At 45.0% G+C, this 23,337-nt stretch overlaps 1 protein-coding gene across 5 annotated transcripts in view; it reads left to right on the top strand.

Moving 5' to 3' along the window:
• Window positions 1–23,337, top strand: part of LOC103124156 (NXPE family member 3-like) — a 100,943-nt gene that overhangs the window by 24,346 nt on the left and 53,260 nt on the right. For all 5 annotated transcript variants that reach the window (XM_016193314.2, XM_016193312.2, XM_016193313.2 and 2 more), the window contains one exon: window positions 6,969–8,837. In XM_016193314.2, the coding sequence (XP_016048800.1) occupies window positions 6,969–7,501 (533 nt within the window). In that variant the 3' untranslated portion in view covers window positions 7,502–8,837. The remainder of the gene's footprint in view (window positions 1–6,968; window positions 8,838–23,337) is intronic.

The raw sequence follows: 23,337 nt of genomic DNA, 5'->3' as shown, positions 1-23,337 counted from the left end.
TTGGGCGGGGGTAGATAGCATAATGGCTATGCAAAGAGATTCTCATGCCTGAGGTTCCAAAGTCCCAGGTTCAATCCCCCACAACACCATAAACCAGAGCTTATCAGTGCTATGACCTATTATTTGGTTTGCTTATTTGCTTGTCTGTTTTTAGGGCCAGGGATTCAACCTGGAACCTGAGTCTCAAGCATACAAAGTCTGTTCTATAAACCACTGTGTTATCTCCTTGAACCTTAGACTCTTTTTTTAAAATGCTTTCATAGTTTTTTTTCTTAAATGTATTTATTTATTTATTTAAATATTTATTTTTCCTTTTGTTGCCCTTGTTGTTTTATTGTTGTGGTTATTATTGTTGTTCTTGATGTCGTCGTTGTTGGATAGGACAGAGAGAAATGTAAAAGGAGGGGAAGACAGAGGGGGGAGAGAAAGATAGACACCTGCAGATCTGCTTCACCGCCTGTGAAGCGACTCCCCTGCAGGTGGGGAGCCGGGGGCTCGAACCAGGATCCTTATGCTGGTCCTTGCGCTTGGCGCCACGTGCTTAACTCGCTGCGCTACCACCCGACTCCCTGCTTTGGTAGTTCTTTAGCCTTTTGTGTGTCCCTGTGAATCTCCAGCTCAGTCTGTGGTTTACAAAGAGGGAAAAAAATAATCCTGTTGGGATTTTAATTGAATTCATGCTGAATTTTTGTTTTTTGAACTCACCGGAGATTTAATCAAGTGTGATTTCACTGCTCTGGATCGACTGTTTTATGTTTTCTTTTCTTTTCTTTTTCTTTTTCTTTTTCTTTTTCTTTTTCTTTTTTTTACCAGAGCACTGGTCAGCTCTGGCTAAAGGTGGTGCTGGGACTTAGGAGCCTCAAGCATAGAGTCTTTTTGCATAACCATTATATTATCTACCCTTGCCTCCTGTTTTGTTTTTCCAGAGAGCATAAGAAACAGAGATAGAGAGGAGACCTATAGCACTGGAATTCCCTGGTTCAGTAGCACTTCCATGTGGGAAGCCAGGGCTTGAACATGCACCACACCCATGGCAAGGCAGGTACTGTCCCTGGTAAGTGATCTAGCCAGCTTTCTGCACTGAATTTGTGGTTCTATTTGGTTCCAACTGAGATATTAGGGACATGATATACCTTTCCAGTAAGAATACTCTGGTATTGATTTCTCTTTCTTTTTATTTATTTATTCCCTTTTGTTGCTCTTATTTTATTGTTGTAGTTTTTGTTGTGATTGATGTTGTCATTGTTGAATAGGACAGAGAGAAATGGAGAGAGGAAGGGAAGACAGAGAGGAAGAGAGAAATACACCTGCAGACCTGCTTCACCGCTTGTGAAGTGACTCCCCTGCAGGTGGGGAGCCGGGGGCTCGAACCAGCATCCTTATGCTGGTCCTTATGCTTTGTGCCACCTGCGCTTAACGCCCTGTGCTACCGCCCAACTCTCTGGTATTGATTTCTAATGTAATTGCATTGTGGCCAAACAGCATATTTCATACAATTTAAATCTTTTTTAAAATTTAATTTATTTATTAATGAGAAACATAGAAGGAGGGAAAAGGAGGGAGAAAGAGCCAGACATCACTCTGGTACATGTGCTTCCAGGGATCAAACTCAGGACCTCATGCTTGAGAGTCCACTGCTTTTATCCACTGCACCACCTCCCAGACCACTACAATTTAAGTCTTTAGAGACTATTTGAGGCAGGCTTGTTGGCATGGTACACAATGATTCAATTGTTGCCAATATATGCCCTGCAAGTAACAACTTTCTTGTTTCAGTAGGAATGTTTTTTTTTATTTTTTTAAACTATCTTTACTTATTTATTTGGATAGAGACAGCCAGAAATCAAGAGGGAAGGGACTGATAGAGAGGGAGAGAGACAGAGAGACACCTGCAGCCCTGCTTCACCACTTGTGAAGCTTTCCCCGTGCAGGTGGGAGCCAGGGGCTCAAACCCGGGTCCTTGCACATTGTAACATGTGCGTTCTTTTTTTTTTTAATTTTTTTTATATTTATTTATTTTCCCTTTTGTTGCCCTTGTTGTTTAACATTGTTGTGGTTATTATTGTTGTTATTGACGTCGTTGTTGTTGGATAGGACAGAGAGAAATGGAGTGAGGAGGGGAAGACAGAGAGGGGGAGGGAAAGATAGACACCTGCAGACCTGCTTCACCGCCTGTGAAGCGACTCCCCTGCAGGTGGGGAGCCCGGGGCTCGAACCGGATCCTTAAGCCGGTCCTTGCGCTTTGCGCCACGCGCACTTAACCTGCTGCGCCACCGCCGGACTCCCAACATGTGCATTCAACCAGGTGCACCACCACCCAGCCCAGAAATGGTTTTAAAATCATGTTGATCTGTGATTGGCCTGGTGACTCTGGTTGAGTGGAGAACTTGTGAGCATAAGGTCCTAAGTTTGATCCCCACACCATCTGTTTGAGGGATGCTCTAGTTTTCTCTGTCTCTCTTACCTTACTTGTAAATGAAGAAAAAAGAAATATATATATAATATGATATCTGCAGGGGACCAGATGGTGGCACTTGGTTGAGTGTGAAGGGTTCAAGCTCAAGCTTCTGGTCTCCACCTGCAGGGAGGAAGTTTTGAGTGATAAAGCAGGTCTGCTTTCTCTTTCCCTGTCTATCTTCCATCTTCTCTCAATTTCTAGCTGTCCTTTCAAATATAAGAAAAATAAAATAGGGGGTAGGAAGATAGCATAGTGGTTATGCAAGAACTTCTTTCATGCCTGAGGCTCCAAAACCCCAGGTTCAATTTTTGGCACCACCAGAAGCCAGATCTGAGCAGTGGTCTGGTGTCTGTCTGTCTGTCTCTCTTTCTCATTAAAATAAAATATATTAAAAATAAACAGTAAGAGCAAAAAAGATATAAAAAGGGTTTTTAAAAAACGATGTGTGGGGGGCTGAGCAGTAGTGCAGTGGATTAAGAGCACATGTTGCTAAGTGCAAGTACCAGTGTAAGGATCCCAGTTCAAGCCTCCAGCTCCCCACCTGCAGGGAGGTCGCTTCACAAGTGGTGAAGCAGGTCTTCTGGTATCTATCTGTCTCTCTTCTCTGTCTTTTCTCTCAATTTCTTTCTTTCTTATCCAACAATCATAATAAAAACAAATGCAGCGGGGTGGGTGGGTGGGGAGAATACAGGTCCATGAAGGATGATGATAAATGACATAGTGGGGGTTGTATTGTTAAATGGGAAACTGGGGAATGTTATGCATGTACAAACTATTGTATTTACTGTTGAATGTAAAACATTAGTTCCCCAATAAAGAAATAAATTTTTTAAAAAATGCAGCAACAAGGGCAACAAAAATGTACCAGGCTCATTTCACCACTGTGCTCAAACATACCCAGAATACTGCCAGTCTGCACCTAGGGGCTGTTGTAGCTGAATGTGGCAGAGAGTAACTAGAAATTGAATTCAAGAATTAGACATAGACAACCTTCAAAGGAAAAAAGAGAAGAGAGCTGAGGGATAGCTCAGCTGGTACAGCACAGGACTTGCATGCCTGTGGTTCCCAGTTTAACCCTCTAATGCCTACATGCACTGGTGCTCTGGCCTATCTCTATCTATCTCTCTTTCTCTGCCTCCAGTGTTATCACTGGGGCAGTACCAACACTATGAAACCGTTATTCCAGGTGGCAGTTTTTATTGGATAGAACCTAAAGAAATTGAGAAGGGAGGGGAGATAGAGGGAGAGAAAGATAGACAGCTGAAGACCTGCTTCACCACATGTGAAGCGACCTCCCTGCAGGTGGGCGACTGCAGGTGGGGCGCAGGGGGGCTCAAACTCGATCACTATGCAGATCTCTGTGCTTAGTATTATTTGTACTTAATTGTGTGTGCCACTGCCCAGCATCTCTCTCTCTCTCTCCCTCTCTCTCTCAATATTTCTCTCTCATACAAAATAAATAAAATCTTACAAAAGAAAAAAAAGAGAATGGGGATAGATAGCATAATGATTATGCAAAGAGTCTCTTTTTTTAAGATTTTTAAATTTTTTTATTTATATACAGGAAACATAACCATAGGGTAAGAGGGGTACAACTTACACACTTCCCACCACCAGAACTCTGTATCCCATCCCCTCCCCTGATAGCTTTCCTATTCTTTATCCCTCTGGGAGTATGGACCCAAGGTCATTGTAGGATGCAGAAGGTGGAAGGTCTGGCTCCTGTTATTGCTTCCCCAATGAACATGGGCGTTAACAGGTTGATCCACACTCCCAGCCTGTCTTTCTCTTTCCCTAGTGGGAAAGGGCTCTGGGGAAGCGAAGCTCCAGGACACATTGGTGGGGTTGTCTGTCCAGGGAAGTCTGGTCGGCATCATGCTAGCATCTGTAACATGGTGGTTGAAAATAGAGTTAACAGGGAGCCGAGTGGTAGTACAGCGGGTTAAGCACAGGTGGCACCAAGTCCAAGGACCAGCGTAAGGATGCCGGTTGGAGCCTCCGGCTCCCACCTACAGGGGAGTCACTTCACAGGTGGTGAAGCAGGTCTGCAAGTGTCAGTCTTTCTCTCCCTCTTTCTGTCTTCCCCTCCTCTCTCCACTTCTTTCTGTCCTATCCAACAATGACGACATCAACAACAACAAAAATAACTATAACAATAAAACAAGGGCAACAAAAAGGAATAAATAATTATTTTTTTTTTAATTTAAAAAGAAAATAAGGGCGGGGGAGACAGCCTAATGGTTATGCAAACTGACTCTCATGCCTGAGGGTCCTAAGTCCCAGGTTCAATCCCCCTCACCACCATAAGCCAGAGCTGAGCAGTGCTCTGGTGTTTCTCTCTCTGTGTGTGTATCTCTCTTTCTGCATCTCTCTCAAAAAATAAATAAATAAAATTAATTTTAAAAATAAATAAAACATTAAAAAAAAAGAACTCTGATGGAAAAAAATTAGAGTTAACATACATAGCCAAACAAATTGTTAACCAGTCATGGACCTAAAGGCTGGAATAGTGCAGATGAAGAGTTGAGGGCCCCTCCATTTTGTAGATAGCTAAGAGGCATATTTTAGTTATATTCCAAAGGGCCTGTGGCTATATTAGTGTGTTTTTCTTTCTTTCTTTTTTTTTTTTTTTTTTTTGCCTGAGCCTGAAATCTGATATGCAGGTGATGTCATGGCTGGCAGAAGAGAAGGACCAGAAAGCTGGATCAGGGAAGAGAGTAGTTCCCAAATATGGGAAAGGTATATAAATATTGTTGACTGTAAACCTCATCGATCTGATGTGATCTGGGACCCATATTCAGCTTAGGAGCCTATATGACCTCTGCATCCCTATAGATCTGAGCTCATATTCTGTGGTTATAAGTAGGAACGTTCCAAGCTGCCCCAAGATCAGGACCCATCTTCCTCAGGTGTAGCATAGAGTATATTGTCCAGCCTCCCTTCAGAGGATGGAACATTCTCTACCATTGTTGATCCAAGTGAGGGCAAGGTCCTATGGGGGCCCACAAAGGGGTCGACTGTGTTGTTCCTGATAGAGATGACCAGTAACAATGGAGAGAGGAATTTATTCGAGGTCTAGGCCCATCGTGTCTGTTTGGGAATCTCAGGACTCCCTGAATAGGGCCCCAGCTGATGGGGTGACTAAAGAGTCATTAAAGTATGCCAGTCTCTTGCCCTTATTCAGCTGCAAAGAGACTTTCATCCCTGGGGATCCAAAGTCCCAGGTTCAATCCCCTGCACCACCATAAACTAGAGTTGAACAGTGCTCTGGTAAAAAATAAATAAATGGAAAAAAAGAGAAAAAAGAAACTTTTCCAGAAGGCCCTAACCAAGCAGCGGGAAGTTAGGTAAGAATTAAATGGACAAGTAGTTAAGAAAGTTCTGGGAATCGGGCTGTAGCGCAGCGGGTTAAGCGCAGGTGGCGCTAAGCACAGGACCCGCATAAGGATCCTGGTTCAAGCCCTGGCTCCCCACCTGCAGGGGTGTCGCTTCACAAGCGGTTAAACAGGTCTGCAGGTGTCTATCTTTCTCTCCCACTCTCTGTCTTCCCCCTCCCCTCTCCATTTCTCTCTGTCCTATCCAACAACAATGACAACAATAATAACTACAACAATAAAACAACAAGGGCAACAAAAGGGAATAAATAAATAAATATAAAAAATATATTTTAAAAAAAAAGAAAGAAAGTTCTGGGGCTGGGTGGTGGCGTGGTGGCACACTTGGTTGAAATCACATGTTACAGTGCACAAAGACCCAGGTCCCCACCCACAGGGGGAAAGCTTCACAAGTGAAGCAGGGCTGCAGGTGTCCTTGTCTCTCTCTGTCTCTATCTCCCCCTACCCTCTTGATTTCTGGATTCATTTCCTCTTGATTTTATAGTACCTGCACTACAAATTCACTGCTCCTGGAGGTCATTTTTGTTGCCCTTGTTGTTGTTATAGCTGTTGTTGGATAGGGCAGAGAAATCGAGAGTGGAGGGGAAGGCAGAGGGGGGCAGGGACCTGTAGTGAAGCGACCCCTCTACAGGTGGGGGAGCCAGAGGCGCCAGCCGGGATCCTTACGCTTCGGTACCTAGTGTACTTAGCCCAGTGCGCTACCACCCAGCCCCCAAATAAAGTAAAAGGGAAAAAAATTATTTTATTTTATTTATTTATTCCCTTTTGTTGCCCTTGTTGTTTTATTGTTGTAGTTATTATTGTTGTTGTCGTCGTTGTTGGATAGGACAGAGAGAAATGGAGAGAGGAGGGGAAGACAGAGAGGAGGAGAGAAAGATAGACACCTGCAGACCTGCTTCACCACCTGTGAAACGACTCCCCTGCAGGTGGGGAGCCGGGGTTTGAACCGGGGTCCTTATGCCGGTCCTTGTGCTTTGCGCCACCTGCGCTTAACCCGCTGTGCTACAGCCCGACTCCCAAAAGGGAAAAAATTGATGGATATTGAAGGGAGAGAGGTCTGGCAAGCTGTGGGATCTTAAATGTCTGCTAACCTCCTCCTCTCGCACCTCCCGTAGCCCTGAAGCCGGTGGATCTGCATGTCCCCTACCAGGCAGGTCCCCTGATGGCCGTGGACACCTCCCGGGGGACAGTTCTGCACTGGCGCGCCCATGGCCGGCCGCTGCGCTCCCTGCGCACACCTGTGGCCTCCTTGCACTCCGTGGCCCAAGAGTTGGGTGGCCTGGCTGGAGGTCCCCACACCGTGGTGGTGCTGGGCTTGGGTGCCCATTTCACCACCTTCCCCCCGGCTGTGTTCGCACAGCGCCTGGCGGGCATCCAAGCAGCCGTGTCCACACTGCTGGCCCGCGAGCCCCGCACACTGGTGGTGGTCAAGTTGGCCAACACTGGCTACAAGTCCGTGTACGGCAGCGACTGGCTCACTCTGCAGATCAACCGGCTCCTACGGGCCGCATTCACTGACCTGCCCGTGGCCTTTGTGGACGCCTGGGACATGACCTCCAGCCTGGAGCTACCTGATGAGATCCACCCCAGGAGGCTGATCGTGCGCAACGAGGTGGACATGCTCCTCTCCTTCATCTGTCCCCACTGAGCCCGCCTGGGGTATCAGCCCCAGAGCCCTCCTCTTCTCTGTGTCTGCCTCTCTGCCTTCTGTGGGACCTAGGGCCAGAGAACTGGAGTGTGGCTGGTGTCTCCAGAAGACTGGGGGTGACCCAGTGCTTTGAGACTTTAATCCCCATCTGGACATGTGGACTGAGGACCAAGGACAGCTGGAGAGGACCACAGCAACCAGGAAAGTGATTCCAAGTGATTGAGAGCTGACACCGATTCAGACAAGTTCACCCCCCCAAAACAACAAAAATAAAAAATTATCATCCAGGGTCCATCTCTGGAGGAATCCAGAAGACCAGCCTTTCACATGAATCACTGTGTCACACATAGAGGAGTGTGATTTTACTGAAATAACACATTTTGCACAACTTATTTTTTTGTGGGGGTGCAGGGGAGCTTTTATGGGTTTAATTGTGTGTTGTGTAGTTGTTGGCAACAGCGCCCCCTCAGTAAGTGTGTTGCAGTGGGAGCATGTTGCAAAATGGTCAAAGAGCATCACAGACCAGCTGTGAATGTGGCTTCCCCAATCAGGTGTTTAGTTTTTGTTTGTTTTTGTTTTTGTTGTTGCCAACAGTGTCACTGTTGTGGCTCGGTGCCAGCACAGCTCCACCATTACCAGTGGCTGGTTTTGTTTGTTTCTTAGAGAAAATAAAGAAAGTGAGATCCCTAAAGCACCACTCTACCACTCGTAAAGCTTCCTTCACACAGGTGAGGATCAGGGTCTTGAACTTGGGTCCTCATACAAGGTAATGTGTGCACTCTACCTTCTGTGTCACTATCTCAGATGTGAGACACACATTTATGACCTTATGTACCTGTATGAGCTCTTTGAAGGCTGTATTTCCAAATATAGTCAAATTTGGTGGCTAGGGCTTCAGCATATTGATTTTAGGGGGACATAGTTCAGAGGTAAAATTGTAACAACGCCAACATTAACTGATAGAGGTTTAACCAGGTTAAACACGCACGCGCACACACACACACACACACACACACACACATTTAAAAATGTACTTTAGTTACAAATAAAGTGGTTCATGCTGGAAGTCCCCTAATATACAAGAATAAATAAAGACCAATTCAATGGTAAGATTTTATGACGGTACTTATAAACCAACAAAATAATAATAGAATCTGTTTTATTAAGGAATGTAAATTAGGAGGGTGCTGGGTGGTGGCATACCCAATTGAGTGCATACCTTACCAGGTGCAGGACCTAGTCCCCAAGTATAGATGAATATATTTTTTATTATCCCAGGGTACTCAATGGGGTTCAGTGATGGCATACAAATCCACCAATCCTACAAATCCAAAGTGTTGGCCACTTTTTCCTTTTTTTTTTTCTTTCTATTTTTATTAGTTAAGACAGATAGAAATTAAGAGGGGTGGGAATCGGGCGGTAGCCCAATGGGTTAAGCGCACTTGGCGCAAAGCACAAGGACCGGCGGAAGGATCCCGGTTCGGATTCCGGTTTGAGCCCCAGCTCCCCACCTGCAGGGGAGTCGCTTCAGAGGCGGTGTAGCAAATCTGCAGGTGTCTGTCTTTCTCTCCCTCTCTCTGTCTTCCTTTCCTCTCTCGATTTCTCTCTGTCCTATCCAACAACGACAACATCATCACAACAAAAACTACAACAACAAAAAAAAGGGCAACAAAAGGGAAAATAAATAATAATAAAATTTTTTTTAAAAAAGAAATTGAGAGGGGAGGAGAAAATAGACACTGAGAGAGAAAGAGAGACATTTGCAGACCTGCATCACTATTCCTGAAGTGTCTTCCCCCCCCCACCTCGCAGGTAGGGAGTGGGGACTTTACCCAGGTCCTTGCACATGGTAAAATGTGCACTTAACCAGGTGTGCCACCATCCAGTCCCAATAAATAAAATGTTTAAAAAGTTAAATAAAATTTTTAAAAGGAATGCAATTTAGGGACCAGTGAGATAACATTTAGCAGTGTGTAACCTACAGAACTTGCTTGTAAGAGGTGCCAGATTAGATTTTCAGCACAATGGGTGTGGTGGAATCATGCAGGTACCAGGCCCCATTGATAAATAAGTAAATAAGTGGAAAAATAAGTAAACAAAATCTAAAGAAATCTACCAAAACCCAATATGTTTCTTTATACAATGCTCATGCTAGATGACTCACTGTTATTAATAATTCCATTCTCATAATTTTACTTTGCAATTTTATGTTAGAACAAATACTGCTGTCCTTTTCCTGATTATGATAATTTTGATCCCATGGTGTATCTACAGTGGTCCCATGGTGTAGCTACAGTGGGAGAATGAGTGCTGGAATCTGTGTACCTAAAAGCAATAGGAATAACTCAGACCAATGCCCTCCCAAAAGGAGACTTATTCTCAAATGGTTGTCTTTGTTCAAGACTCAATGTCTTATCCAGAAGTCTCCATACAGAACAGGACTCCATGAACTGAGTCTTGAGAGTTTAGTTCTAGCCCAGACCACACACTGAGAGTCGATTTTTTTTTCCAGCTGACTTGTATGGCTCAGGTGCAGAATTCAGACTGCCAATTCAGACCAGCCCACAAGTGACCTCACTTTGATGTCTGAATAACCAAGACTAGTCCACTCAAAACAATTCACACTTGGGGCTGGGCAGTGGCATAACCAGTTAAGTACACATGTTACAATGTACAAGGGCCACAGTTCAAGGCCCCGGTTCCCACCTACAAACTGCAGTGAAGTAACTCTTTCTCCCTCTCTGTCTCCCCCTTAACTCTCAATTTCCCTGTCTTTACAAAAACAGTAGACAAGAAAAACAGTTCACACCCATTTGAGTATCTGACTGCCTCCTTTGTAGTTCAAGCCCCCAGCACCACATGGGAGCACTGTGTCAAGAGCTCTGTTACCAGTGGAGTGGTACTGTAGTGTCTCTCCTCTCTGTCTCTCTCTGTCTGAGGTTGAAAGGGGGATCGAGGGTCTGTTGGGGGGCAGTGGACTCTCACATGGCTGAGGCCCTGGAGGATAAGAAACTAAATTCTTTTAGCCAACGAATGATTTTCAAAATTGGGGGCCAGACTCCACCTCCAAGGGGGAAGCTTTATGAACGGTGAAGCAGGGCTGTAGGTGTCTCTGTTTCTATCTCCCCCTTCCCTTTCTATTTCCCTCAGTCTCTACCTAATAAGTAAATAAAATATGAAAAGTCATTTTCAGGCCAGGAAATTTCATATTGGTATAATCTCATTCATAGTCCATAATAAAATTGAAGGAATTACCCAGTAATACCCTTTATAGATTTTTTTTTTCTTTTTCTAGTTCAGGATCTAAACAAAGGTCACAAGATGCAACTAGTTGCCACATGTCTTTAGTCTCCTCTCATCAGGTACCTGGCCTTGCTTCCTTTCCCATGACTTGAGTTTCCTGTAGTCTGTGTTATTTGGCATGAACCCTGCAGGAGTGATGTGCCATTCTCAGAATCAGGAAGGACATGCTGTCAATTTGTCCTGTGCCGTGTGGTGTGTGGTGTGACTTTGACCGCTCAGCTACAGTGCTGTCTGATAGGCTTTTCTGTTGTAAGGTTTACACATTTCCTTTTTGCAGTGAATAAGCAACTTATTGGGGAGGTACTTGAGAGTAGGCCAACACCTGTTTCATCTCCATTTCAGTACACCTTGCTCTTTCTTGCTTAAAACCATCATCCCCTTGACAGTTGCAAACAGTGACTCTCCTCATCCCATCATTCCTTCTCTGGATATTTATTAGTTGATATTCTACCACAAGGAAGCATTTCCCAAAAATAAAAAGATAAACTTTAAAAAAGAAAGCACTTCCCTTCTCCCTCGTTTATTTGTTGTTTTGTGCATTCACTCATTTAAATTTTATTTATTTATTTATTGGATATACACAGAGAGAAATCAAGAGAAGAGGGGAAGATAGACACAGTACCACTTGCAAGGACCTGGGTTTGAGCTCCTGCTCCCTACCTGTAGCACAGACACTTCACCAGTGGTGAAGCAGGTCTGCAGATGTTTATCTTTCCCTCTCCCTCTCTATCTCCCCTTCTCCTCTCAATTTCTCCCCGTCCTATCAAATAAGGAAAAGAAAAAAGAAGTAGAAGAAAAAGAAGTAGAAAAGAAAAAATGGCCACTGGGAACCGTGCACTGAGCCCCAGCTATAACCCTGGAGGCAAAAAAATAGAGAGTCGGGCACAGCAGGTTAAGCGCAGGTGGTGCAAAACATAAGGATCTTGGTTCAAGCCCCCAGCTCCTCACCTGCAGGGGAGTTGATTCACAGGCAGTGAGGCAGGTGTGCAGGTGTCTATCTTTCTCTCCCCCTCTGTCTTCCCCTCTTTCCATTTCTCTCTGTCCTATCTGACAACGATGACATCAGTAACAACAACAATAATAACTACAGCAACAATAGAAAAACAAGGGGAACAAAAGGGAAAATAAATAAAATTTAAAGAAATTTTAAAAATAAATAAAATAAATTTTAAAGATACTCCTGTGTGATTTGAAGGCTGCAATGTTATGGAAGCCATGAGAAGAGAGGAGGGTTTCAATAAGGTAGAAGTGATTCACACAAGATGTCAAACAAACAAAAAAGTGGGAAAGGGTTGGATGTAATGTATTGAAACTAGATTGAGAATAAAGATGGAAGCTTCTCCCTATAGGTGGGAACCAGGGCCTTGAACCCAGATCCTTGAGCATGGAACCATGTAAGCTTTACTAGTGGGTCCTTTATTCATTCATTTATAGCAATATGCACTCATTGGTTAATTATTTATCATCATTACTTATTTTGGTCCTCAAATTACTCCAGATTTGGGTCAGTGAAACCTCTCTGAGCCACAAAGCTTCTACTGTTGAAAGAATTGTCTCCTCAACTTCTTTCCCTTCCTCTCTATTCTAAGCTCTGGCTGGTGGTGGTTCTAGGAATTGAATCAAAGACCTCAGAGCCTCCAGCATAGAAGTCTTTTGCATAAACATTATGCTCTCTCTCCAGCCCTCTCTATTTTCAATCTAGTTCCAATACACCATTTTCAACCCTTTCCCACTTTTATTATTTTTTTATTTATTGTTTCTTTTATTTTTATTTATTATTTCTTTCTTTTTTCTTTTTTCTTTTTTCTTTTTTTTTAATTTTAACCAGAGCACTGCTCAGTTCTGGCTTATGGCCATGTGGGGGATGGAACCTAGGACTTGAGAGCCTCAGGTATGAAAGTTTCTTTGTATAACCACTATGCTATACCCCCCCACCCTATTGTTTCTTTCTTTTTGTTGTTTTGACATCGTGTGTGAACCACTTCTACCTTATTGAAACCCTCCTCTCTTCTTCCATAACATTGCAGCCTTCAAATCACACGGGAGTATCTTTAAAATTTGTTTTATTTTATTTTATTTATTTACTTTAAATTTTATTTATTTATTTTGCCTCCAGGGTTATAGCTGGGTCTCAGTCCACTGCTCCCAGTAGCCATTTTTTTCTTTTCTATTTATTTTTTATTCTTTTTCTTATATGATAGGATGGGGAGAAATTGAGAGGAGAAGGGAAGATAGAGAGGGAGAGGGAAAGACACCTGCAGACCTGCCCCTGCTACAGGTGGGGAGCAGGGGCTCAAACCCAGGTCCTTGCAAGTGGTGCTGTGTCCTCTTAACCAGGTCACCACTACCTGATCCTCCCCACCACCATTCTTTTAAAAATTTATTTTGATAGAACAGAGATAAATTGAGAGGGGACAGAGAGATGAGAGAGACGATGGGGGGAGAGAGTGAAAGGGAGGGAGAAAGCTGTTAGGTTCGGTAATCCAAGAAATTCACCAAGAGACCAGGGTGATGTAAAGACAAAGAGCTTTATTTACTAGCCAGGGCTAGGGCTAGGGCTGAGAACCCACAGCTGTATTGGGTGCTGGACCCTGATTACAATTTCTACTGGGCTTAAATAGGGTTTAGGACAAAGGCGCTACGGGACAAGCATCATGCCAGTTTAAAAATTTTCTAAGCCATAGCAGGAGGAAGCTGGGGGTAGGTAGGGGTTTCGACTTTCGGTTATCTTCCCTCCTGCCTGGTCAGCAGGATGTAGCAGGTTGGGGAGTTGCCTTTGTTAATTGTCTCCCCTCAGCAGGAAATGTTTCCTTAACCAATTCTTGTCAAAACAAGTAGATAACTGGCCTTTCCAGGGGGCCCATTTTCTCAAATTTTACTTTTTTAACCCTTTTATTTCTGGAACAACGTTTTACCTTCTAACACAAGTCTCTGCAGGCAGTGGGGAGACTCAGACTAGGTCCCACAGCTACTGGGGTTAGAGGGATGGAACTTATCTTGTGAAATGGTCTTATACATGACAAGGCATGGACTCTGTCTGCTGAGCTCCATTCTCTCACCCAGGAAACATGTTTGATAAAGTGGCAAGATAAACAATAAGTGTTAGAGGAAGGCCAGGGGCAGATGAAGACCCTAGGGGAAGGGTGGCCCCAGCAGGATGCCCACATGATGTTATAAGATGGACTGTGATAGTCACCTATGCAAATGATAATCCTGGAAGGACCAATCACTGCTGGCTGATCCTCCAGGGACCAATAGCAGAAGGGGGTTGACCTGCTCTATTAAGCCTACATAAGGGTTTGGCCCTGAAGCTGTGTGCATAAAGATCATCTTTCCCTGTTTGCCAGGTTCCACACTGATTCCTTCTGTGGCCAAGCTCATCAGGTCCTCCCTAAGAGTTGGAACATTCTACCAAATTCGAGTACTTGTCTTCTCTGATATTTGGAGACCTGTCAGGGCTTCTCTAAGATGGTAAGAATCTGTTTTCCCAGGAGTCAGGCGGTAGCACAATGGGTTAAGCACATGTGGCTAAAAGCGCAAGGACCAGCGTAAGGATCCCAGTTCGAGCCCCCGGCCCATCTGAGGGAGTCGCTTCACAGGCAGTGAAGCAGGTCTGCAGGTGTCTGTCTTTCTTTCCCCCTCTCTGTCTTCCCCTCCTCTCTCCATTTCTCTCTGTCCTACCCAACAATGACAACATCAATAACAACAACAATAATAACTAAAACAACAAGGGTAACAAAAGGGAAAATAAATAAATAAATAAATAAAAAGAATCTGTTTTCCCTGTAGCAAGAGGGATGGAGACACAGGCAGAGTCAGTACCACACGAGGCAGGCTTGAAGCTTACAGGGTCCTGGTCTCTCCTCTGCCCACATTCTCAAGCTGTAACCAATCCTCCACACCTCTTCCCAGCCCAGAGGACTCCAGGAAACCCAGCTTTGGAGTCTGTTTTCCCATGGGCAGAATAGATATGAAGCTATACCCACACAGAATGCTGTCAAGATGAATAGGAGGGTTTGTGTGTTTAGGGCCTGGACTAGGTCAGGGGGGTTCCATGAAAATGTAGAACTTCGTTCTCAGAGCAGGAAGAAGGAGTAAGAAAAACAGACACAGAGAAACAAGACAAACAAACTGATTAGCCCTGGAGTCTCCAAAAAGAAGGTTCTGGGTTCCCTGCTTGAAAAGTCAATAAATCAAGAGGCAAGGGTTGGTGTGGGAAACAGAGTCTTTCATCAGTCTAAGAGGACAGCCTCATGTCTCCAAAAACCACCTTCAGAGCCTCACCCAGTAGAGTGCACATGTTATCATGTATGAAGATACCAGTTCAAGCCCCAGGTCCTCATGTGCAAAAAGAAGCTTCACGAGCAGTGGAGTAAATGCTACAGGTCTCTCTTCTATCTCTTCTCTTTCTGTCTCATTCTCAGTCAAAGAAAAGGTGAGGGGAAAACCCCACCTTCCGTCTCAGACAGAGAACAGGACTTTGGAAAGTAAGGAAGAGGGAGGGAGTGGTGGGAAGAGGTTGCAGGTGCAGCAACCTCTCTGGAAGCCTCCACACATTCTTTTTGTTTGGAACCCTCCACACATTCTTCAGAGAAGGTTTTGTTAGACAAGGGAGCCTGAGGAGAAGTTGTCATTTTTCACAGGTAGGAACTTGGAAGCCTAGGAAGAAGCTGACCATCCTCTGCAACTTGCTTCTACTTCCAGAAGACACTGTGCCCTTGAGAACAAGCTCGGCCTCCAGGACTCCCATGGTCTGTGTGAGTGGATGTCAGCCTTTCTCCGCTCTGCCCCATAGGGAGAGTATGAGACTGCTTACAGGGAAACCATGGGGACGAGGACTCAGAGAGCTGGGGGCCTCGCTTCTGTCTGGGGGACTTGGACGGGGGGGGGGGGGAGTTCAGGGCTATCCACTGCCCGGAGAGAGGAGCCTAGAAAAGTTGGGAAGCACTCTTACGGCTGAGTCTGCCCAGAACCCCCTCTTTTTCCTCTTTGGGGGTTGTATCCTGGCAGGGGCTCCTGGTGGCCTTTCATCTCTTCTGAAACTGTGCTGGGCCTGTGGCTGCCCTTCCCACAGGGTGGATGTAGGAGGTATAGAGACTGAGAGATTTAGAGAACCAGACAGAGACAGAAACTGAGTTCTTAGGGTGGGGTAAGATAACATAATGGTTATGTAAAGAGACACTCATGCCTGAGGCTCCAAAGTCTCAGGTTCAATTACCCACACCACCATATAAACCAGAGCTGAGCAGTGCTCTGGTTAAAAAACAAAACAAAACAAACTGAGTCCTAAGGGGGATGCCAGGAGCTGACAGAGGCAGAGCCCCAGGAGTGGGGGGAGTGGGGAGGAGAAGCAAGACCCTTGGCCTCAGGTCACTCCCAACCCTGGGGGTATGTGTGTTGGAGGGTGGCTTGCCCCTCATCAGGCTACCTGTGCACTGACCACAGCCAGTTGGTTTGTGGTAAAGAAAGAGAAAAGAAGCCTGATTAACAGATGAAGTGCTGACCATTCTGGAAGTGACTGGGTTTGAGGGAGACTCCCTGTTCCCTCTGTCCTGAAGGAGCCTGATCTTCTTCATCCTGAGTCCAGGGGCACCCCCTCTGCAGGGCTCCACTCCTGGCACAGCACCCCTGGCTCTTACCCCTGGAGCAGAGGAGACAGGGGGTCACCCCTGCTGCTGCTGCTGCTGATTCTGGTGTGAGTGACAGGACCTCCTGGCTCTGCTCAAGGTAGCAGGGACCTGGGAGGGACTCAGGGAAAGTCTAAGAGGGGTCTGCCTTGAACCCAACCAGCAAAGGCCCCACAGAGCTGGGTTCCCTACAAACACACTCAGCCTTGCTTTGGACCCCAAGCCTGGAGAAGGGACACCCAGGTCCAAGGGCCAGTCACAGATGTGTCACAGCCCCGCTGATGATGCCAGAGGTCTGGCTAACCTCTGTCTCTCCTGGTGGCCTCAGTCTGTCTCTCCCTCCCTCCTCCAGGCAGCTCAGAAGACTGCAGAAAGCTTGGTTTCTGGGTCACCCAACCAGCTCAGCAATCAGCTCCCAAGGGGGGCTCCATTGGGATCCCCTTCTCCTTCCACTATACCAGGGAGTTTAAAGAGGACCCTCATTTGAACATAATTTGAAAATGGAAAAACTACTATGGAGACTCCATCTATGACAAGGGCAGGAACTTCACCCACCAGGCTTTCCAGCACCAACTGTTGCTGTGCAGATGTCCCCCAAGGCTCTGCCACTCTATATAGAGTTACGGTAGCCTTAAGTGCTCTCCCCAAGGCTCTGCCACTTCCCACAGAGATATACGGTACTTTCAGGTGCTTTCCCCAACCAATCCTGTCCCCATACGTCACCCCTGGGTGTTGACCTAAAAAGCCCTCCTACTCTCTCTCTTCTCTCTCTCTCTTCTCTTGCCTTTGGTGCGGTAGCAGGGGACGGCCATTTTTTGGCTGGCTCCACATGGCCTGAAACACCCTTCTGACCCAACAATAAAGGATTGTTTCCTTTCTGTTTCGTACCTCTCTGCTGCGTGCCGCTGCCGCCAAGCGACAGACTCTCCCTACACTGGCCTGTGGGCTGGAAAAAAGGCTCCCTCAGGATCTGAAATCTTTGGAGGGAGGACACCACCACCTACCTACTTCTGCAGGGTGTGTATGGATAATGAACTGAGGCAATCTGGTGTGGGGGTCATTCAGGTTGGGGTCATTCAGGTCACCCCAGTTGTACCTGCAGCTTGGGGTGCCTTTTCCCTCTCCCACCCCACCCCCACCTGCTCTCTGAGGCCTCAGCCCCAGGGCCCCTTCTCCCTACATATCTCCAAACTCTCCCCAGGAAAGTGGCCTCTGCCAGCTTTCTCTTCTCACCTTCATCTCCCCCACACCTGGGATTCCATCCTGCCCCCCTTTCCTTACTGTCCCCCTCCTCTTACTGCCCCCCCAAACTCAGCCCACCCCACCCCTAGGGCTCAGCACCTCAGGCTCCCCAGGAATCTTTCCTCTGCCTCAAAGCAGCCCCGTGTCTCCCAGGTTGACTGGACTCTCCAGCTGAGATCCATTCCCCTTCACCCAGTGTCCTGTCTGTATCTCCAGCTGGCTCCCCTCTGTGTCCCCACAGCCTAGAGCTTAGTCCCTGCCCCCCCCCCCATATACACACAGTGTCCCATGATGTTCAGGAGCCAAGTCCCCTGAGCAAAATCCTCACCTGTGTCCCCAGCCTTCCTCTGCCCTTCCCACTCTACTGCTCACACAGTGACCTTCATGGAGCCCTGGTCCTAACTCTTTCTCTCATTCCTCATCTTTCACCCCCTCCTTCACCCTCAATCCTCCCCTGGCTTCCTTTCCCTTCTGTTGTACAGTCACATGTCCCCATTGTCCCCGCTGAGACACCACTGCAGTAACAATAAGGCAGAGAATGACACAGCCACAGATGAAGAGATAGTTGTAAAGTAGATCCAGGAGACAAATAGAGTCACAATGCAGTGGTGACTAGAGCCTTGGACTTGGGAGCAGGAGGGCCTGAGTTCAATCTCTACCATTGCATGTGCCAGAGTGCTGCTCTGGTTCTCTGCCTAAGTGTGGGAAACAGTGCAAAACGCACTGTGCCTATGCCTTAAGACAAGGACTGAGGGAGTCAGGTAGTAGCACAGTGGGTTAAGCGCATGTGGCACAAAGCACAAGGACCCGTGTAATGATCCCGGTTTGAGTCCCCAGCTCCCCACCTGCAGGGGAGTTGCTTCACAAGCAGTGAAGCAGGTCTGCAGTTGTCTATCTTTCTCCCTATCCCCTTCTCTCTCCATTTCTCTCTGTCCTATCTAATAACAACAACATCAATAACAACAACAATAAAAAAAAAACAAGGGCAACAAAAGGAAAAATAAATATTAAAAAAAACAAGGGCTGAGACACTGAGAGTCATGAGCAAAGCAAAAGTTCTACATATATATATATATACATATATATATATGTATATATATATATTGGTGTAAACCAGCAAGCAATCTTCAGAGCCTTTTATACATTACTGGACATGGGAACAACCTGTCCTCTTCCCATTTGGGGAGAGGGAATTGGCTCACAATCTTAACTATGTTCAGGAAAAGGGGATGGGAGCGGATATTAGAAGGGGACCGGGGGTCTACTATAATGGGAAAGGAAGTGCGAGGAAGGGGATTTTGGCCGGGACAATGTGGCTATAATGGGAAAGGAAGAGTGAGGAGGGGGCTGGGAATTCTAAGTTAATTTTGAAGAAAAACAAGGCATGGTTGTAGTCATGTAGACATGTAAAAGTCAGGGTCTATAGTCAGACTGTATTGATAGACATCAATGAAAAAGCTACAACCAACTGGGCTGCCTCTTATACTAAGAAAGAGAGAGAGAGAGGAGATAGGAAGGATGGATGGATGGAAGGAAGGAAGGAAAGAAGGGAGGGGGCCTGGTGGTTGTGCACCTGGTTGAGTGCACATGTTACAGTGCACAAGGACCTGGGTTCAAAACGCTGGTCTCCACCTTCAGGGGGGAAGCTTTGCAAGTGGTGAAGCCGGGCTGCAGGTGTCTGTCTTTCTCCCTCTCTATCTCCCCCTACCCTCTCAATTTCTGGCTGTCTCTGTCCAATAAATAATAATAATAATAAATTTTAAAAGAGAGAAAGAGTAGTGGCTGACCAGCAGTGTACTTGGTAGCTCACATTTGTTACAATACATGAGGACCTGGATTCAAGCCCCTCAATCCACATCTGCAGAAGGAAGCTTCAAGAATGGAGGAGCAGCATTGCAGGTGTCTCTCTTTATCTCTCCCCTTCTCTTTCTCTCTGTCTTTTCCTTCTGTCCCTATCAAAAAAGAAAGAAAATAAATAAATGTCCAACAGGTGTGGTGGAGTCATCACCCATGTGCTGAGCCCTAATAACATCTTTTTAAAGGCTATCCCAATGCATATACGTCCTCCACCTGCCCATATCCCTCATATGTCTCTCCGTCTCTGCCTATGTTCATCTGTGACTTTAGAGACAATGCCCATTTTTCATAAAATCTATTCCATTGTTTGATCAAGGAGTTTTGTTTTGTTCCTTACTGAGAAGGCACCAAGGTTATGCTGACCTGGCCAGCCTCTCCATAAAGTTAAGCTGTCTAGCTGGAATCCATCTTCTGTGTGTGCTCACTATGTGACCTAGGTTCTCGTGTACTATTCCTGCATAAGGAAGTGGGAGCATAGTGGTGGGTGGTAGACTAAAAGGCCCATTGTATCTAGGCAGGTACCAGAACTTTCCATTAATTAGTTATGCTGTGTAAGGTGGCCCCTCCACTGTGGGAACCACCAATCTTTCTCTATATTTTAGTGGGAATACTAAAGGAAGTGGTGTAGATAAAGGGGAAAACAATTTTTCCTATTAGAGCCTCCTGAAAAATTCTGCATTACTGATATTGCTTGTTCCATTATGATCAATCTTATAGAGTGCAGTGCAGGTTTTGTCATTATTTTTGTTATTGGTCAGGCTCTGAGCCTGGCTATAGGTAAAGATTATTAAGACCACACAGAGCTTAATCCCAAGCCCTATACATGGCGGAAGGCAAGATGGTTTCAGTTTGGCCTGGAGAGTCCAGCTGTGTTGAACTCCCTATGAAGCTGGTATCGTGTCAAGGAACTTGCGTGGCAGCGCCTGCGCCATTATCTGTACTTTTAATCCTTGTTAAGGGACAAGCATGGGTCACATTATCATATCATGAGATGAATTAGTATTATGTAGTTTTCCCTCTTCCTGTGTTCTAGAGTCTTCTACCTGGAAGTTAGCTGTTTCTTAGCTTTTTACAAGCATTCACTGCTGGTGCTCATGTGAAGTGGCTCCAACTGGAGGGGTAAGCCTCTGACCCTCCCTCACCAGTTCTAGTGACTGTGTGAAATAGAAAGAGGCATTGGGAGATATTCTGGTATGAACATCCGTTTATTTGAAGATGGGTACAGGATTTTATACTGAGTTAAACAAAGAACATTTTTCACATATGTCAGAAATTACAGGTTTCTTAAATGTCAGCTTGCCCCCATGGTAGGGGGTTGGTATGACAAGAATTGATGAGACACATAAAGGTCAAGACAATTAGTTTCCATGATGCAGGCAAGTTAATTATCTAAAGGTATTTGAGAGAAGCATAGGGGTTAAACCAGTAAGGTGAGGTAGAGAAGAAGAAAAACAAAACTTGATGTAAATCACAGATATCAAAGGGCACAAGGAAATAGAATATGGGGTCTCACTGCTGGGTACTGACAGGGGTGTATGATAGAGTGTGTTCTCCTGTATGATCAAAAGGTGAAGTTATAGTGAATGTGTGAACTTTGAATGAACTTTGAAGCAAGCAGCCACCTAGTCTGCTATCAAGAGAATGAACTAAGTATGAGAGGCAGTAGGCATTCTGTGAGCTTGAGAGACTAACAAGGAGAAACTGAGTCTGGGAGATTTTTCCCTCTTGGCTCATCTCTATAAGGAGAGAGGCTAACAAGTGGGGTGTCTTTCCAGACCTCCATCCAAGGATGGGAGAGCTCCCCTAAGCTCTACCAAGCTTTCACATAGTCCCACAATTCACTCATTAAACTTCCTGAACTTTATCTTCTGAAAAGCAGAAATTTCATTTTATTTTTGCTACTGCTGATCCTGGTGGACTATCTTTTTTATTCCTTTATTTCCTCTTCTTTCTTTTTTTCTCTCTCTTTTTTTTTTTTGAAAGACAGTAAGTGAGTGGGCAGAGAGAGAGAACTCCAGCGTTTCTCCATTGCTCATAAAACTTCCCCCTTGAAGGTAAAGATTAGAGGCTTGAACCTCGGTCCTCCAACATAGTAACATGTACTCTCTGTCAGATGCAGAATCAACTAGCCTCCCAAAGGGAGTTGGCTTTTTTTTGGGGGGGGGAGTTGGCTTTTAAGGACATTTTTGTGAATGAGCGAGTGAGAGAGCAGAGCACCACTCATCTCTGTAATATGAGATGTCTGAAAGGCAGTTCTTTAGTTGAGTTCTCCATTTGCTCTTTGTCTAAAGATGTGTTCAAGTTTATTATTTATTTTTTAATTTTATTATTTTTTTATTTTAATGAGAGAAGTAGAGAGGCAAAGAGAGGGGGGAGGGAGAGAGAGAGAGAACCAAGACCAGAGCTCAGCTCTGGCAGATGGTGATACTGGGGATTGAACCTGGGACCTCAAAGCTTCAAGCATGACAGTCTTTTACAGAACCATTATGCTGTCTCCCCAGCCCCACATTTATTCTTAAATACACTTTTGAAAGGTTTGTGTTTGAGGAAAATCATCTACTTCTCAGAGGTTTTGAGATATATCCACATGTAACTGAGTTCATGGTTTCGTAGACTTATGTTATTCTTATGTTTGCAAAGAGGTTTTGTGTTTTGTTTGTTTTTGTCTTGCCTGTTGTTTTCCTAAGTAACTACTTCCTGCATTTATTTATTCTATTTATTTTTAATGTTTTATTATTTATTTATTGCCTCTAGGGTTATTGCTGGGGCTTGGCGCCTGCACTACGAATCCACTAACCCTGGAGGCCATTTTTTCCCATTTTGTTGCCCTTGTTGTTGTTGTTATTGTTATTGTTGCCATTGATGTTATTGTTGTTGGATAGGACAGGGAGAAATTGAGAAAGGAGAGGAGACATAGGAGGAAGAGAAAGACAGACACCTGCAGACCTGCTTCACTGCTTGTGAAGCAACCCCCCTGCAGGTGGGGAGCCGGAGGCTTGAACCAGGATCCTTAAACCAGTCCTTGCTCTTTGTGCCACGTGTGAGAGAGAGGATGATATCCTGTAAAAAGGCATAGAGGACAGTATGCATATAAATGTGTTATACATTGAAGTATTTTGTATAATTTAAAAGCTTCGAAAGTGGTGAAGCAGGGCTGCAAGTGTCTCTATGTCTCTCTCCTTATTTCCCCTTCCATCTCAGTTTGACTACCTTTATCCAATAAATAGCTAAATATAATAAAAAAAATACAACTATGAGAATCATTTAAAAACTGTTCTTGTCTGTTTTTTGCTTGAACATACTATATCCATTTTTCCTCCCCTTTCATGCTTTAAAGTTGTCTCCTGTGTCTGTGGTTTGTATTTCTGGGTCTGTTTTGCTGTGTGTCATCCTTCCAAGAGTTAAATGTTCCTTCTTTCTTTTTCTGTCACACTCCTTACAATAACTATTGCATGGCAAGTCTGGTAATGGCAAACTCCTTTCATTATTGTATGCCTGGTACTGTTTTGATTGCTCCTGGTATATATTTGAGTGATAATCTTGCAGGGTCAACTATATATGGCTCGTAGTTGTTATCTTTTAAAGTCTTGAGTATACCACTCCACTCTCTCCTATCCTTTATGGTTCTTTTAGAAAAGTCAGATGTGAGTCTGACTATGCTGCCTTTAAAAGTCACTTTCTTCTTTTCCTTGGCAGCTTGTAAAATTTTTTTCTTTGTCCTTGACTTCTGATTGTTTTACATTGATGGGTCTTGGTATAGATCTATTTGTCCTGAGGAATTTGGGAGTTCTTCCTGAACATCTACAT

This window comes from Erinaceus europaeus, chromosome 15 (assembly GCF_950295315.1).
Source record: "Erinaceus europaeus chromosome 15, mEriEur2.1, whole genome shotgun sequence".
Classification (NCBI taxonomy): Eukaryota; Metazoa; Chordata; class Mammalia; order Eulipotyphla; family Erinaceidae; genus Erinaceus; species Erinaceus europaeus.
This window is presented reverse-complemented; position numbering and strand designations above follow the sequence as displayed.